The sequence below is a fragment of the Aulonocara stuartgranti genome, assembly GCF_965226115.1.
Source record: "Aulonocara stuartgranti genome assembly, chromosome: 2".
NCBI lineage: Eukaryota > Metazoa > Chordata > Actinopteri > Cichliformes > Cichlidae > Aulonocara > Aulonocara stuartgranti.
Window position 1 is genome coordinate 6,259,721 of NC_138940.1, and position 17,285 is coordinate 6,277,005.

At 40.9% G+C, this 17,285-nt stretch overlaps 1 protein-coding gene across 5 annotated transcripts in view; it reads left to right on the forward strand.

Moving 5' to 3' along the window:
- Nucleotides 1–17,285, forward strand: part of rapgef2b (Rap guanine nucleotide exchange factor 2b) — a 113,086-nt gene that overhangs the window by 86,171 nt on the left and 9,630 nt on the right. For all 5 annotated transcript variants that reach the window (XM_082505885.1, XM_082505882.1, XM_082505886.1 and 2 more), the window contains 15 exons: nucleotides 761–892; nucleotides 5,629–5,806; nucleotides 8,069–8,205; nucleotides 9,004–9,162; nucleotides 9,671–9,823; nucleotides 10,103–10,267; nucleotides 10,563–10,670; nucleotides 10,752–10,955; nucleotides 12,334–12,442; nucleotides 12,701–12,977; nucleotides 13,589–13,746; nucleotides 14,404–14,644; nucleotides 15,044–15,427; nucleotides 15,578–15,789; nucleotides 16,710–16,833. In XM_082505885.1, the coding sequence (XP_082362011.1) occupies nucleotides 761–892; nucleotides 5,629–5,806; nucleotides 8,069–8,205; nucleotides 9,004–9,162; nucleotides 9,671–9,823; nucleotides 10,103–10,267; nucleotides 10,563–10,670; nucleotides 10,752–10,955; nucleotides 12,334–12,442; nucleotides 12,701–12,977; nucleotides 13,589–13,746; nucleotides 14,404–14,644; nucleotides 15,044–15,427; nucleotides 15,578–15,789; nucleotides 16,710–16,833 (2,741 nt within the window). The remainder of the gene's footprint in view (nucleotides 1–760; nucleotides 893–5,628; nucleotides 5,807–8,068; nucleotides 8,206–9,003; nucleotides 9,163–9,670; nucleotides 9,824–10,102; nucleotides 10,268–10,562; nucleotides 10,671–10,751; nucleotides 10,956–12,333; nucleotides 12,443–12,700; nucleotides 12,978–13,588; nucleotides 13,747–14,403; nucleotides 14,645–15,043; nucleotides 15,428–15,577; nucleotides 15,790–16,709; nucleotides 16,834–17,285) is intronic.

Below are 17,285 nucleotides of genomic sequence, written 5' to 3' on the forward strand. Positions count from 1 at the left end.
GGGTTTTCCCCATTACTGCCCAGTATTCATTTAGTTTACTCAAGTTCGTAGTACCTTAATGAGGGTGTTTTCTTGATGTATGCAGGGCATGTTTGTTTTTTGCTGGTCTCAGGAAAGGAGCTCCTTTGCTGTATTTAAAACAATGATTATCTTATCGTTTAATCCCGAGTTTCTACTCCCTTTCAGTTTTGTAACCCATTTTCTTACATGCTTTTGTCTAATACGTGTAGTATTCTTCTAAAGTAAACCAAAGGATTTCAAAAATGAGACTTAAAAACTAAATATTTTTGACACATTCTGTAAATGTTGGGTTATTTAATTAAAATCTTTTTGGCTCTGCCTTTCCTTTACACAAAATGTATTATTAAAGGAAAGCTGAGCTCTTGTTTAAACTCTGATTAATATTTTTCTTGTGAAATAACTGCTTTGCTACGAAGAAGACGATAAACCCCTTTTTATTCATTAATGGGAACAAATTGAATGTTTTTCAGACTGCCTTCCAATTAAAATTAAAGTGGATATGTTATTGTTTTACAGCAGAAAGTCTGTCTTTGCTTATTATCAAATGAAGTGGGGAAACATAATTAAAAAATGAAGAAATAGAATAAAAGCTAAACCGCCTATTTTTAGACACACATGCTGCTAAGTCTGCATCCAATGTTTGGCAGTCAGCACGAGTGTTGGTGTGAATGACCAATAGCGGTTGCTGGGCTGGCTGATACTGACCATCTGTGTGTATGTTGTGTGTGTGTATGTGCAGCTCCCCGCAGACTTCAGCAGACTTCACCTGGCCGACGGCTTACACCCACAGGTGACCCACGTCTCCTCAAGCCATTCAGGATGTAGTATCACCAGCGACTCTGGAAGCAGCAGCCTGTCAGACATTTACCAGGTAAGTCCTCCCATCCCTGGTGCTGGATCCCCAGCTTGGACTCCCTTGGATAGCTAAGCAGGTGCATGGTAGTTTAACTAGTTAATGCAGCCATAGCTGAGCAAGAGGAAATCATAAAGATGCTAAAACATTTATCAGTCTAGCTAGGGCCTTTTTGGAATTACTGACAAAAGTTAGATAAGAAGAACACTACCACTCATGAGCATGCCATAAATATGAAGCTACAGCCAGTTAGTTTACCTGACTGCAGCCACGTAGACTTAATAAATAAGATGGATGAAATTTCCATGTCTCAAAAGTGGACAAGTTTAATATTTGCCTTCTTTACAAAGATCAGCTGGGGGTGATGACTGTTGCAAAGAGAAATCTGATTATATAGAAGTCTATGAAAGTCTACTTTTCACTTTATTTATGGCTTAGGTTAGCATTTTGTTAATCAGATAAAATTCTCAGTCTCCAGTTTCAAATCATATTTAATACAGTATCATGTTCATTTTGTGGATTACTTTACATCTAAAGTAAACAATAAATCAAGCTGGGCATACCTGTGATTGGCAAACCACTACCATAGAAACATGTCGTTTTATTGTGTCTGGTTTCTCAGTTACTGATGTGAACATAAATAGCAATGATCAAAATTTTCACTTTGAGACTTCATCACAGTGGCAAGGTCCATCTTTTATATTCAGTCTGTGTGGTAATAATAAACCAAATGTATAATGCATCAACTGCTAAGCATTAAAAGTGTAGCTGTTCCCCTCTGATCGGGACTGAGTTTGTTTCCTCTCCTTTGCAGTGTTTGTATTAACCTGACTAGTTTTCTGTTCACCTCATTAGACGAGGCAGACTTATCGTGTGTTTTCCTGCAGTTTCAATTAACAAATACTCATTGAGCTGGTTTGTTTCGACATAACCTTGTGATGAATTGTAAATAATGAGAAAAAACATTGATTTGCATGATTTGGGGTGTGTGTGTATATATATATATGCTTCAGTGATCTAACATGTAACATAGCATTTAAAATCTGTGATATAGAACAAACTTTGACCTCATCTGAGACCAAGTCTTTATGGAAAAAATGGAAAAAACATATGCTTTTTGTGAAATGATGACTATACCTCTGGGAATGTGCATTAGTCTCATTAAGGAGGACTAATTTTCTTTGGAAGAATTTAAAGCCTTTTTTGCCAGACATGTTATAAGACACTAATGGGAGACTTTTGCTACGCAGCAGGGGATGAGCAGACAGGCTGCTGGCTGCAAGCAGGTGGTCCAGCCTACATCCTGACTCCAGCTCTGCCTTTCATCACCTCAAAGCAGAAGTACAGGACTCCCACAAAGCTGTGATATACAGTCTCATGTAATGAGGGCACTTGATGAGCATTTTTGTGCTAAAATATTAGCACGTGTAGGCCTCACATAATTTGTTTAGTTGTGTTGAGATATGTGTAACTTGATGAAGGATGGGCTCCCTCAACCCATCCTTCATCAAGGCCAATGCTTAATTTAGCAGTTTATAAATAACGTTATAAAGATCTGCACCAAAAGTGTTTGGTTTGCTTGCAATCCAACCCCCATCCACCCACCCTCACCAAGCCTTTTCAATTCTGCTGGGTAGTTATGAAAACATAATCAAAGTTAAACATTTGAACCCTTAAAACCCAATTCAAGTATGTGCACTCAACTGATTGTGGACGTGCCCCAAACTCTGCAACTAATCCGCTTAGCATAGTACACCCACCCCATTGGCTCCTAATTCTGTCACCTGCTGTGTGTCTGTAAATGTGTGTTATGTTTGTAAGCAGGATTGTGGCTGTGCTGTTTGCTTCGACTGACTGTGGTTGGTGTGCATCAGGGCACTCATTCAGTATGCTCAATACAAACAGTCTAATTGCATATGAGGGGTGTGTTATTGTGGAGCTCTGTGTGTGTATGTGTATATGTTTTGACCATGCTGTGGCTGGCTGGGGCAGGTTGAACAGGCTCTACTGTCCCCAGTCTGTGATCCTGGTCTTAGCACCATCTGCTAGCAGCTCTGTGGCGGCCTCTTGATTTTTTTTTTTCCTCTCAGTCTCTTTCTCCTCTCACTGAATCACAGACACTGTTCTGTTTTCTCTTGTTTTGTTTTTTTTATTCAGCCTCTATAATGTTTGGTTTAACTTCTACTCTGCTATTTGTAACTTTGGCTCAGAATACTGTATTTAAATTCCTTAGCTTCGATGACGAACCTCTTATATGCTTCATACGTGCTTCCTCTGTTTTAACCGTTTCAGCAATCAAAATGCTTCAGATACCTTCGAGTCAAAGTTTGGCTCTATTCTGTATTTCACTGTTATATTTGGACTGTTAGTTGGACACATTAGGCTATTTGAACCTGTCTCTTTTGGCTTAAGAAACTTGTATTTTCTGGCACTTTACAAGCAGAAGGTTTAATCAATCAGTCAATCAAGAGGATAATCATGAGATTACTCACTTCTGAATTTCTGGGATGTCTGTCAATCAGGCTTGAACAGACACATTCTATGGATGCTCCATCAGATTGTGATTTGGGAAGCTGTGGTTTTGAAGCTTTTGGATTTTTCTTTTTGTCTGCTTCTGTTGAAGTTCTTGAGCACTCTATGCTCTCTATCTTCTCCTAATCATTTCCTGGCTTAAGTGGAAATTGTTATATAAAGCAGTTGTTGGGCTTTTTTTGCTATCCAGTCTACAAGAATCTCCTCATTTTTATCACAAACTTTTAGAAAATGAACACCATGCAGACATGCCTTTAATGTGGACAGAAAACATTGAAATTCTAACAATGACTGCACAGCATGATTTCTAAGACTGTTGGTTTATGCAACATTGCTTTTTTATTATTAGATAAAGTTACACCCTGCATGTTTCAGAATAAAAAACATTTTAAATGTGCAGAACATCAGAAACAAGGAATGTTTGCAGTGCTCACTGGGGCTGGTGTTGAATAAATGGATCAGAGGATACTTCATAATTTACACTTGAGATCATGTGAAGTTGATGTTGGTGAAATATGCTTGTGTTAAACATTATTTTTACTGTACACATTTTTGCTGAGCATACTGGAGTCTAGATTCTGGATGGAGTACTGACTAGTCGAACCACCAGGCTATTCCACTGCTATCGCCACGTAATTCCCACGTCACTGCCAACATGGCGCACTGTTTGTATCTGAATAAATCATGAAATTGGTCCTTCAGAAGGACTTTGAAAGCATTGATCCAAGAATAGCCCTAATGAAATATTAACAACACCTGACTTGCCCACTGATTCTTAATGCGTTCTGCACATCTATGGATTTCTGATACATGCATGGCATGAAAAAAGGGCCGTGCATGAGCACAAAGGCAGCCGGGCCCTCTGTATTTAAATGCAATATGAAAGCATACACACGTTTGACAGCTGGCTATGAACTGATTGTTGTATATAACCTTGAGTTTCTAATGCTGTATTATGTGGGTTGTTAAGTGTTGTGAACCAGTCTAGTGTTTTTAAAGTACACTGGTCACATGATCCTCTGTAGTTTTATGCAAGAAGTTTTCCTCTGTACTGTGTTCTGCTCCATACCTAATCTGTGACTCTTCACTTTCATCGTGTTTGCAGGCTCCACCCACCAGGGTGTGGACCAGTGATGCCCAAACGGCCATTCAGACACTGAATCATTAAAGAGCCCCTTTGCACATGGCGTTTGAGGAGAAATGACATAGGGTTTCTGAGAGAGACCAAGCACAGGGAGACTGAGCATTAAAAAATTAGAAGCAGACTGACAGTCTGGGAGATGAAGATGCGTCTATCTCTGGGATTTTGCGGACAGTTTGCAAAGGCAACCTATTCTTCTCTTTCTGTTAAGAGGTTTGAGATTGAGAACCGTATTTGGGTAAGAGGGTTCACTGTTGGGAGGTAGCAGAGCCGATGTTGTGTTGCCTTTTTTGTGACTGCTTTGACTTGCTCTTTAAATGGTTTTCATGTTGTGTGAGTGTGAACCAGGCAATCTGGCCCCTCTGTCATTTATAGAAATACTTTCTTTGATGATGGCAGATGAACTCCGCTGGTATCGCTCAGGCACAAGTAATTGCATTACGCTTGCTTCTCATCTTAGTTCATTTTCACGGCTTCGCACATATTTCATCTTCTGCTTTCAAAGAACAGGATCTGGCTGCGAGGCAGGCTGTGGCGTTTGCTGTGGGGGAGAAAAGAGGGGAGGAAAGTTGAGAGTTAATTAGCTTGTTACTATGCATAGCAGACTGTTTTGTATGCAGTGTTGACGCCTGTCTTTCTGCTACTGTACTGATTACCTCTTATCAGTTTCAAGAAATGGGTCAAATGTGCACAAAGGAATTTGTTTTTTGTGTCACAGCTGATTTTTTTTTCTTACTGTAAAATGACGTGTGTGTGTGTGTGTGTGTTGAATGTGCTGCTTAAAATGAAAAAATATTTCACTGGCTGTTTACAATGTGTTTACTCTGTCCCCGTTTGGACAGCTGACATGGGTGGGGATTTATTTTTCAAGCTTTTATCTGATAATTCAAAGCTTTCCCTGTAACGAGCATGGAGGTTGGTCATTCAGTGTGTCGCTAGTAGACTCTCGAACTCGAACAAGGAGCTGGATAGATGAACGCGTTTGGCCTTGTGGTGGCGGGATTGCTGATGTTGCACCGAGCCGCAGAGTCCCTGCTCGTGTTTATCATTGACTCATGGCTTACCTGTTGTTTCTTTCTAGGCCACAGAAAACGAACCAGGTGACATGGACCTGAGTGGCCTGCCAGAGACCGCTGTGGACTCTGAGGAGGACGACGATGAAGAGGACATCGAGCGAGCGTCCGACCCCCTCATGAGCCGGGACATTGTGCGGGACTGTCTGGAGAAGGACCCCATGGACAGGACCGATGATGACATAGGTGAGCACCCAACTAGGGATTGAATTTACTTGGCTCTTCATGACTATTCTGATCAATAGCACTAGTGTAAATATTCAACCGTGCAGTGTTCATTGTGAAAAAAATATCCTGCCTATTCTTGTGCATGCCTGAGAGTTCTATATTTGAAGACATCTTTAGAGAATGGTGTGAAAAATACCAATTTAAACAGAAGCCCCATTGTCCCATTTTTACATTAATTTATGCTTTATAAAAAGCCACTCCCTGCTTTCTTATTTAAATCGTCGCCATAAATTTACATTTATCTCAAGTCTGTGCTTCTCTCATGATCGAGGCTTTCGAGTAATTCTCAAAGCCCCATCAGGCTTGCAGTATCATAACTCTTAAGGCTACGATTCTTCTCAAATGAAAATGATAGGCATTGTTTAAAAAAAAAAAAAGTGTGCACACTCAGCTTAGCGGCAGATGTGGACTTGGGGAGGATGATACATTTGTGGACTGCGAGAGAGTAAGAACAAGTGCCAACCCCTCCCCCACTTCACTTATCTCCCTGCTGTACCCCCTCCCCTTGCCAGCAGGCTTTTCTAGGTCACGCTGGCACATCCTCTCGCCTCACCTCTCCCTGCGCATTAAACTTTTAGTGCTTCCGCAGCTTCTCACACGACGCTGTTGCCATGCCAAGCCCAGGTCAACCAGTACACCACACTGCTGCTGGTTGGTAGATGGCGTATAGAGGTGTGTTTTCTTTCTGTGAGCATCAGTGTAGGTGTGCTGCAGAAAGTCCTGCACCTTGTATTAAACCTAGCATGGGCATCTAGCACTTGCATCCAATCACATATTCAATAATGAGAAACTATACATTTGCACCAAATTCAGAATTCATTGTTTTCCAATCGTCATCATGAAATTTAGAGTTTTTGGTCTACAGTAGTGAGAAAATTTTTCAAAGATCTGTATAGAGTCCAGGAAAAAAAGGCGGGGGTGTAATTAGCAGCCAGGTGCTGCTAATCAGAGGCACTTGATTGACTGATCATCAGCAAGTGTGAGCACCTCTGGAAAAGCAGAAATTTAGGTCGTTTGGTGGTCTGGAGGACTCAGGTGTGTGTCAACACAATTTTCCAAGGAATGAACGTCTCTGCAAATCCACCCGAAGGTCAGAATGTGCCAAGTGAAACTTTGAAGAATTATAAATGAATCCCAAGCACTGCATCTCAGACTATACAGGCCACAGTTAACATAAGAAAACTAAAGTTTGTGATAGTAAAAATACAAAAAGACTTAACAAGTATGGATTGTTTGTTACGAGGGGAAAACCTCTCGTTGCAACAAAAGCATGGCAGCACATCTTAGGTTAGGCTACAAGAGCTGTGCATAAACAGAAGCCAACAAACCTCGATGAACTAAAGAAATGTTGTAAAGAAGAGTGGGCCAAAATTCCTCCACAATGTCTTGAGAGACTGGTAGTCCTGCAGAAAAGGATGACTTCAAGTTACTGCTGCTGAAAGCAGTTCTACAAGCTACTGACTCATGGGGTGTGCTTAGTTTTTCACAGGCCTGCATGGAGTCATGGGAAAATGTTTTCTTTTTGGTTTTCTCCCACATGATTCTATATTACATCCTCTTTCATCTGTTGTTTCATAATGCCAGTCATACTAGCCATCATATGACATTTGGAACCTGTTTTTGTTTATGCATATAGATGTGGGGGGGTTTCTGCTGGGTTATATTGTAAGAACCACAAAACTATTTAAGTTAATTAAAACCTCTGCAAATGTAAAGGTTGAAAACATTGAATATTAGAAGACGGGGACAAATTTAATTGATTACTTTATGATAACAATAAAATATTCACATAAAGATCTGTTAAAAGCACATTGTGAAGGATGTACATGTCTGTTCATGGCTGGATGGAGATGTGTGAGGACAGTTGGCTGTAAGCCTGATCCTCCCTGACAGCACACCCACTATGATTTCACTTCTGGTTCATTGTCTTCAATAACTCCCTTAAGTCGCACAGAGGTCATTGAGTGAATTGTCAGCAGTTTTCCTCGCTTGCCTTAAAGTTTTTATCAATAGAATTGATATTTGGCTTTGTCTTGTCCACATAATGATTTCTCCGTTGGCTTGATATAATTGTGGTGATGATCCATTTTGATGCTGGATTGAGGGCAGTGCAGACCTGCCAGGTGCACGCTACGCTGCCCGCCCTCTTTCTCTCCTCCAAGTGTCTCTTTGATGCCTTTCCTAAACTCCTCTGCTGTCTCTCCTTTGTTCCTCTCGCAGAGCAATTACTGGAGTTCATGCATCAACTGCCAGCATTTGCCAACATGACCATGTCAGTGAGGAGGGAACTCTGCGCTGTCATGGTTTTCGCTGTGGTCGAACGCGCCGGCACCATCGTTCTCAATGATGGAGAAGAGGTGTGTGTTGGTGCATACTCATGCACACGTAAATCCTGTCTTGTGATTGTTAAATTTAATTCATATATGTGTGCGTGCGTGCATGTGTGTGGGTACTGAACCTTAGTCTCACCTCTTCACACCAATGAATCTTTCTTCGTCCATTTGATATTTTTTCTGCTCTATTAAACTTGAATAGTGGGCATTGCTTATCGACGGGTCTTTCTAGGATCCTTTAGGCGTCCAAAGCAGGCCTCAGTTGTTTCATCTCTCTGTTCAGGACGCTGTTTCAGTGGCAGTTTGCTTCTTTCGATGTAATACAGCCATACAATAGGATGCCTTTAAGGCTAGCCACATTAGTAAATGTCCAGTCATAAATAATTTAAGGTTCATTGAGTGCATTGTTGCTGTCAGGGTTAAGGAAACCACAATGGCAGCTTTTCAGAAAATCCTGAAAATACTCTTATTATTGTTATTAAACCTAAATGTGCCCCTACTAATAATACTTTGAAACTCCTTTTTTCTTACTTAAGTCTTGTTTTTTTTCCTGGGCAGCACCAACAGCCTCTTGCTTTTGCTGTATTCCTCTGAGGAAAATAAGAAACCATCTGTTAGTGCAACAGTCCCCTTGTAGTCGCTACATATGGTTCTTTTTGATAAATAACTTTGACTCATTAAAGGACACCAGCTGTTGGGAATGTTACTATACTGAAGTTAATCTGATGTGTGAAGCTGTTAGTGTATTAGTTTTGTGTTCTTTCTTTCTTTTTTATTTATTTATTTTTGATCTGACCTCTGTGATTGTTTTTATGGCTCCAGCTGGACTCATGGTCGGTGATCCTGAACGGTTCGGTGGAGGTGACGTACCCTGACAGCCGGACAGAAATCCTGTGCATGGGAAATAGTTTTGGGGTGTCACCAACCATGGAGAAAGAATACATGAAAGGTGTCATGAAGACCAAAGTAGACGACTGCCAGGTAAGAGCCTCACTTTAAGTACTCCTGCTCTAGGTGTTGGTCAAATGTATTGCCTGGGTTTACAGGTCAGTTTCTTCTGCATCATTTCCATGTGACAAACATGGGTACAAACCCTGCCATGTTCAGTTTTTAAATCCCACTGTGACCCACTTGTGCTGAAAGTGTTTGCACTCGTGACACCTAAAGTTGCTGCAGGCAATAGCATCCTTTTAAATGTGCGGAGCAGCTATTATGAAAGAAAATAGGCCAGCTCATGAAAAGAGGAAGATCATAAGGTTTTCTTCTAACTCTGAGCTAAAGTTGGTGGCTGGGGTGTAAAAAATTGTTCCCATTATCTTATTTTTATATATTCATTTGGTTGCTATGCCATCAGATGTTATAGGTTATATTACTTTAACACTTTATCTTCCAGTTATTGTGTTTGAATACTATTAAGCATATATAATTAATGTAAATTTACAAGTTTCTTTCAGTCACCCACTAATTTGAGTTTCTCTGTTGTGTCCAGTTTGTGTGTATAGCCCAGCAGGACTACTGCTGCATCCTCAACCAGGTGGAGAAGAACATGCAGAAGGTTGAGGAGGAAGGAGAAATTGTTATGGTGAAGGAACACCGTGAACTCGACCGCACCGGCACCAGGAAAGGGCACATTGTCATCAAGGTAACCATTAAAAATCAATTAATCTACGCTTCTTTAAACCCCATAATCTCAAAAAAAGAAGTCCATTAGATGATGGCCTTATTTCACACTTGATTTATGATCTCAGTAAACCCAGTGAGCCGTATGTACTTGATGCTAGTTTTAAGGCTTTTTAATAAAGCAGGAGTTCCATCTAGTACATGGTTCCATATAGAGTAAAGCAGGCTAGCATTTCAGTTGCAGTTGCAGTCATCTTAAGGATCTGCCACTCACTTGTAATGTCTTTCTGTTAAACATCAGGGCACACCGGAGCGTCTCACCATGCACCTCGTAGAGGAGCACTCAGTGGTGGACCCTACATACATCGAGGACTTCCTGTTGACCTACAGGACCTTCCTCTCAAGCCCCATGGTCGTGGGCAAGAAGCTCCTGGAGTGGTTCCACGACCCAAGTCTCAGGGACAAGGTATGATCAGCAGGACTCTGGTATATCTGTTCAGATACACTTTAGGCAGCTAGACTTTGTCCATTTACTCACAGACGTGGTGTAAATTTATCTTGTTTCACAGAATTCTGAAAGACTTGAATGTTCTTCAGACATGTTGGATTCACATACATAAAATCCTCAGACATACTTGACTTTTGAACTTGTATTTAATTAGTTGTCAGTAGGTTTAGAGTACAAACAGTTCTACACTCATTCCTCATGAAATCTTTGGACATGACTGAGTGTGTGCATGTCGATCATGTGATCTCTCCAGGTTACACGGGTAGTCTTGCTGTGGGTAAACAATCACTTCAATGACTTTGAAGGTGACCCTGCCATGACTCGCTTTCTGGAAGAGTTTGAAAACAATCTGGAAAAAGAAGTAAGTGTAAAATATAAAGAAATGTGGAAAAAATGTTTAATTCAGATTTCTAATTCATTTTCCTCATTGTGTTTCTTTAAGAAAATGTGTGGGCACCTAAGACTGTTAAACATAGCATGTGCTGCTAAAGCCAAGCCACGGCTGGTGACACTAACCAAGCCATCCAGGGACTCTCCACTGGCATTCAGCCTTCTCGGAGGTCAGGAGAAAGGTTTCCGCATCTTCATCGATGCTGTGGAGCCTGGAAGCAAAGCAGCAGAAGCTGGCCTTAAGCGTGGAGATCAAGTGAGTTGGTTCTCTCCCTCTTCTAACGTCACCAACATCATACACTTTAAATTTTGAGCAGAACATTTCCTGGTAGTGCCGTTTTTATTCAAAGCTCATTTAGCTGCAGAACACTTTTTCTCTGTAGGCTACAGCTGTGCAGACTAACACTTCAATTTTCCTGTTTAAGTAAATTTTTGTTGTGAAATTGGTTTTACATTTTGCTCTAACTAGCATTAAAAGGCCTCTTCTGAAAGTCTCAAATTGAACTTGCCAGTAGCTCTGGGCACCCTGTGTTGGCTTTTTTTCCTCACAACTTGACTGCTCAACTATTTTCACACTCTGCAGTCCTTAGGTCTTTAAGCAAAGTCCCTTAATCCTTGAAACCATCTTGAGAGCGTCTGGATGCGAGTTAAGCCCTCTTAAGGAAACATCCCCTGCAGCTGTTTCCTCAAAAGGAAGCAGAGAAACTGACATCCATAAGGAAACATTCTCTCTCTCATATATTCTTCATACTTTCTTTTTTATACAGCTGTAGTTAATGTCATCATTCACCCAGTACCTGCTCTTTCAGAGCTTTAGTATTAATCTTATTGGTTTTTATCATCTTCTCAGTAGTGAACTCGCTAATCACTCCTGATCCTAAAAGAGTAGTTTGACTTTGAAAAAGTAAGCATTTACTGGCCTCACAAGAGCAGATGATGGCCTGTGTGTCCATTACGGTTAAAGGCGACTTCCTCTTCTGCCAAAGAGGAAGTGGCAGCTCAGTTAGATGATCGCATTTAAATGCAAATATCCGGCACCTATACAATGGTCAGGTTATGAAGACAAAGACGGGGCTATTTGGAAATGAAAAGGAAGAGTCCTATTAATGTCAAAACCATATGTTGATGATATTTATATCCTGTAGAACATGCATGAGCTTGGGAGTTTAGGGCCTCTTTATTATCTAGTTAAACTGCATAGTTCAGAGATTAATATTTGCAGTGATATAACGCGGCCTGCAAATTGGCCTGATGTGGTGATAACAGATGAGTTTTAGTACTTCCTGTGCTGGAGTTCTGTCAGAATTTAAAAGGCACTCTGTGGTCAAATTATGTTCTTGTGTTTTAAATCCATGGGCCAGATATGATCATCAAACACAGCAGGAGGTTGGATTTTTAATAATTATGCATAACGTGCTAATTTAGACATGATTCTTTTTCTAACAAGGAGCAAAATGTCAAGGTCCCAGTTTTGGAGCCACAACATAATTTTTGTGTTTCTTTATGGGTTAGAAAAAGAGGACGCTATTGACATCATCAGCTCTATTGTTTTTCCTCAGTCTGTTCTCGATCAGATGTATAACCCTTTAAGTTGCTTAAAATTGTGCTCATGGCTTTCTTCGTCTTTCCTGCAGATCTTGGAGGTCAATGGACAGAATTTTGAGAATGTCCAGCTCAGCAAAGCTAATGAGATTCTGAAGAACAACACCCATTTGTCCATAACTGTGAAGACAAACCTTTTAGGTAAAGCATATTATAAGTTATGATATCTTGTCAACATCCACCAAATCACTGGTGATCCTATGACGATTAGAGAGAGAGTTATAGTTATGTCAACAGCAATCACTTGTTTTTGTTGACTTGTCCAAATGTTAAAGCTTATTACTGAACAAAAAGCATGTGGATAAACTAATAAAAAGGTTAAGATCTGAGAGTAGATGTAGGAATACTACAGTGTCTTTAATGACCCTTTTCTTTCCTTTTACATTAACACCTGTCTAGTGTTTAAAGAGCTGCTAACAAGGCCAGAACACGACCATGATTTGGATTGTGAGGAGGAACATGATCGAAAGAATGGGGCACCCCACCTTCCAAAGATTGGGGACATTAAGAAGGCCAGTCGCTACTCGATCCCCGACCTGGCGGTGGATGTGGAGCAGGTGATGAGTCTGGAAAAGGTCAGCAAGAAAGCAAAGACCAACACAGTGGGAGGACGCAACAAGCTGAAGAAAATCTTTGATAAGACGCTCACCAGCATCCTGCCCCCTAAACCATACAAGTAAGAAGACCTCATTACTTTTAACTGTCACGACTTAATTACCAATAAAAGCAGCTTTGCATGTCTAGATTTCAGTGAGAAATAAATATTTAGGACTCTGTGCAGCATTTATATTCAGTAGACTCTGAACTCTGTGATTTTAATATCAATAGGAAATCAAAGCCTCTTGATTGGAGCTGATTAGATGCAGAAACTTAGTTTCTGATTTTTCCTGACACTTTGACATGTTGCTCTGAACGATTATGCAACGTGCACCTGCATTTTTTTATCAGTCTGCCAATCAAATGCAAGGCTGAATCAGAATTACTTTGAAATGCCGCAGATAAGAAAGAAAAGGTATTTGTTCATATAAATTTAGTTCCTAATGAGAGCAGGTGTCCATTTCCCACAGGGCACCATTGAAAACGTCTTTTAGCTGAGCCATATATAACCTTTGCTTTCACTGCTGTGAAACTCCAGGATAATTAACATGGAATACATCATATGGACTGCACAGCCAAATGTGTTTCCATCCTCCTTCTCTTCCAAACACAAATATCGCCCTCTGCCTGTTGTTGGCAGAACTGCTATCTATAACAGACTCCCCTCTGCTCGCCCTCTCGTTTCCATAGCGACGTTTGCGTGGGCCAATCACAGGATGACAGCATAGTGGGAATGAAGCAGTCCAAACAGATCCCACCAGCTCTGCCAGTCAGCGGAAACCTCTCGTCGTCAAACCCAGACCTCCTGCAGTCACACCACCGCATCCTCGACTTCAACAACCAGCCTGGTGTGTATTTAACCACTACATGGAGCTCGGGAAGTTTGTGGCATCAACACATTTAGAATGTTCAAAAATACTCTGCCATTATGTCATTTGTGGGGAACAAACAAAGAACCGCTCACTCAAATGGCGTCAGATGACTAAGCATAATAAAATAGCTACCTAAACAGTTGTTCCTCCACTGCTCACGCATAGCACAAAATAAACAAGAAAAATGCAGTAATATGGTCTTTATATTAACTTCTGTCCATTATGTTGTTTATATCCTTTCAGTCCCATTGATAATGAGTAAGTATCGTCTCTCCTTGTGATCCTGCTTCTCCTGGAAAAATCATATCTTTGGCAGTGCTTTCAACCTTTATGTCAGACTTATAGACATTAATCTGTTAGAGTGCAGTCGCTTAATCTGGAGTCATAGTAGTACAAAGCTAATTCAGTAAAACAGCAGTGCAATTTTATATTTCCTCTGGGCTCATGGAGATTTATCTGATCTGCAAGATGCTGGTTTGGCTTTTGCGGGCGTGGGATTGGTGATAAGCTCTTGATAAAGCTTGACAGTCAATCAGTTAATCAATCACTGTTTCTTAATCGGATTCAAGCTCTTCAGATTTCAGGAGACTGATGGTAACATATACCACAATTACCATTGTTTGTCTCTCCCAGATATGTCAGACCAGGTGTTGCGAGTCTTCAAGGCGGACCAGCAGTCTAGGTATATTATGATCGGGAAGGACACAACCGCTAAAGAAGTGGTGGCCCAGGCTATCAGGGAGTTCGCCCTGACTGCTGCACCGGAGGCTTATTCGCTGTGCGAGGTGTCTGTCACACCTGAGGGCGTCATCAAGCAGAGACGGTTACCGGATCAGCTTTCTAAGCTAGCCGACAGGATTCAGCTGAGCGGCAGGTAATGACTTCTTTATCTTGATGTTCAAACTGCAACATCAAAAGTAAAGAGTAGGAATAAAGACGGGTTTGAAAAGACCAGTTCCACCATTCCTTGCTTGTCTCCTTTACATGGATGGTGATGTGCAGTATAGTTTTTATTGCCGTTTAAGTAGGACAAAACATCTTAAATCCAAGAAACCATCCTTATTAAAGAAAGGATAAATAAGAATGAATTGGGATGGAGTGATTGACCTCAGTTCATCTTTTCAAGATCCCAGTGGATTAAAACTCATTGTTTTATCAACAGCATTAAAAAATCCTAAGCTTTTTACAGTCCGAGCAGAAAATTCTCATAGATACAGAGAGAAAAAATGGCAAATGTTTAACCAGTATTTTGCAATCCATCTTCCTCCATCAGATACTACTTAAAGAGCAACATGGAGACAGAGACGTTATGTTCCGATGAGGATGCCCAGGACCTCCTTCGAGAAGGACAGATTTCTTTGTTACAGCTCAGCACCGTGGAGGTGGCCACACAACTCTCCATGCGGGCCTTTGAACTTTTCTGCGCCATCGAGCCCACCGAATACATTGATGACCTTTTTAAGCTGCGCTCAAAGACCGGCTCTGTCAGCCTCAAGCGCTTCGAGGAGGCAATTAACCACGAGACCTTCTGGGTGGCCACTGAGGTTACGCGGGAACCGAACCAGCTAAAACGCATGAAGATCATCAAGCACTTCATCAAGATAGCCCTGCACTGTCGCGAGTGCAAGAACTTTAGCTCCATGTTCGCAATCATCAGGTGGGACAATGAATGTGCAATAAACTGATTTCTTTTACATTTTGGGTCATATTTTTAAGTCATATTAATATAGAGAAGTTCTTCTGTGTTGTGATGTCTGTACAAATTGTTGTACTGATTATATATTCACTGCCACGGCTTTCCCTATAGTGGTCTGAACCTGGCTCCAGTCTCCAGACTAAGAGGCACATGGGAGAAGTTGCCAAGCAAATATGAGAAACTGTTCGGGGACCTGCAGGACCTCTTCGACCCTTCAAGAAACATGGCCAAGTACAGGAATGTCCTCAGCAATCAAAACCTCCAGCCACCAATCATCCCCCTGTTCCCTGTCATCAAGAAGGACCTCACCTTTCTACATGAAGGTAAAACAAAATGAAACGACCGACTTTATAAAATAATTATGGATTCAATTTTTTGTGATTGGCAGTATTTTTGCAAAGTTCCTGTGTGGCAGATTTACTCTAGTGTTTTTACATTATTTTATATCTGTTTAGCTCAGATCTTTCACTCGGTAAACATTACTATATTAGACACTACACAACACACACAGCTGCAGATTCTGCACAATTTTTCTGAAAAGAGTCAGTGTTGCCAGATACTGCTGATAGTTTCCAGCTCAAAATCTATTCAAAAACTGCCAATATGCACACAGGCCCACAGAGTTTAATCACCACTGCACTGCATCAGATTCAAGAGCAGTGCACACTAGCGCTCAATCATACACAAAACAAAAAACTATTCTTACTATCGGTTTGCAGGCAAACACTTTTGCATTATCACCTATCATTTAAAAGCAAACTAAATAACAATCCATTTTGCAAAGTCGAACACCCAGGCATGCACACACATACAACCCATTTATATACTATATATATTTCTAATCTTAAAAAGTGTGTATTGTTATTGAAATACAGGACAACTGGCTGTTTTTCATGTAAGCTTTTCTCAATGTGAAAGCCAACTATAAGTAGGTAACTGCTTCTTGGTTTCAGTGTGGTTCTTTAAATATTGCAGTTAGCTTTCCTATCATCTGCTATACATGGAATTATCCATAACTTTAAGTTTACCTCTCTGACCAACTTCTTTATGTACAGACCACCAGTGATCTCAAAACAAATTGTGTTGATTTGCTGTATAAATGCAGTAACCACAAACAGAATCTAATTGTTTCAAGGGGTAAAAATGCTTCACGGTTAGCCATATTTATCTCCGTAGTCCTCTGTCACTTGCTGTAGTTTTTAAACTCTGTAATTGATCTTTTTTTTTTCTTTGGCTTTTTCAGGCAATGACTCTAAAGTGGACGGCCTGGTGAACTTTGAAAAGCTGCGGATGATTGCCAAAGAAATTCGCCATGTTGGTCGCATGGCGTCTGTCAACATGGACCCAGCCCTTATGTTCCGAACAAGGTAAGATATTTAGGAAACAAAGTTAGATCTTTAGATTCTTAAGGACCCTTCACTCTCCCTGTAGGACCAGCCGGCACTACGCTGACTAACCAGCTCTGTGGGGTTAGCCGGTTCACGTAGATTGAGTCCAATTCCTGCCTCACGCTTTTCCTTTAAGCAGCTGTTCTCTTTGACAACTGCTTCGTCTAGCAACTGTTTCCTTGTACACATTGTTGGCATAAGATGTGCTCAGTGCTTCTGTGAAAGTCTCTTTGTCTAATCATGTCTCCTCTTAGTCGAGTGTTACCATTTGATTTCCTTTCTGCTGACTTTCATGTGGGTCTGTTGGTGAAATTGCTTCTCTTTGGTGATCTTGGTGGTCTTTCCTGTCCTAAGCTTTGTCTCCTCTCTCTCTTTCAACTCATCCACCCTTTGCCCTCCATGCTTCTCTGCTCATGGCACACACCCTCTAG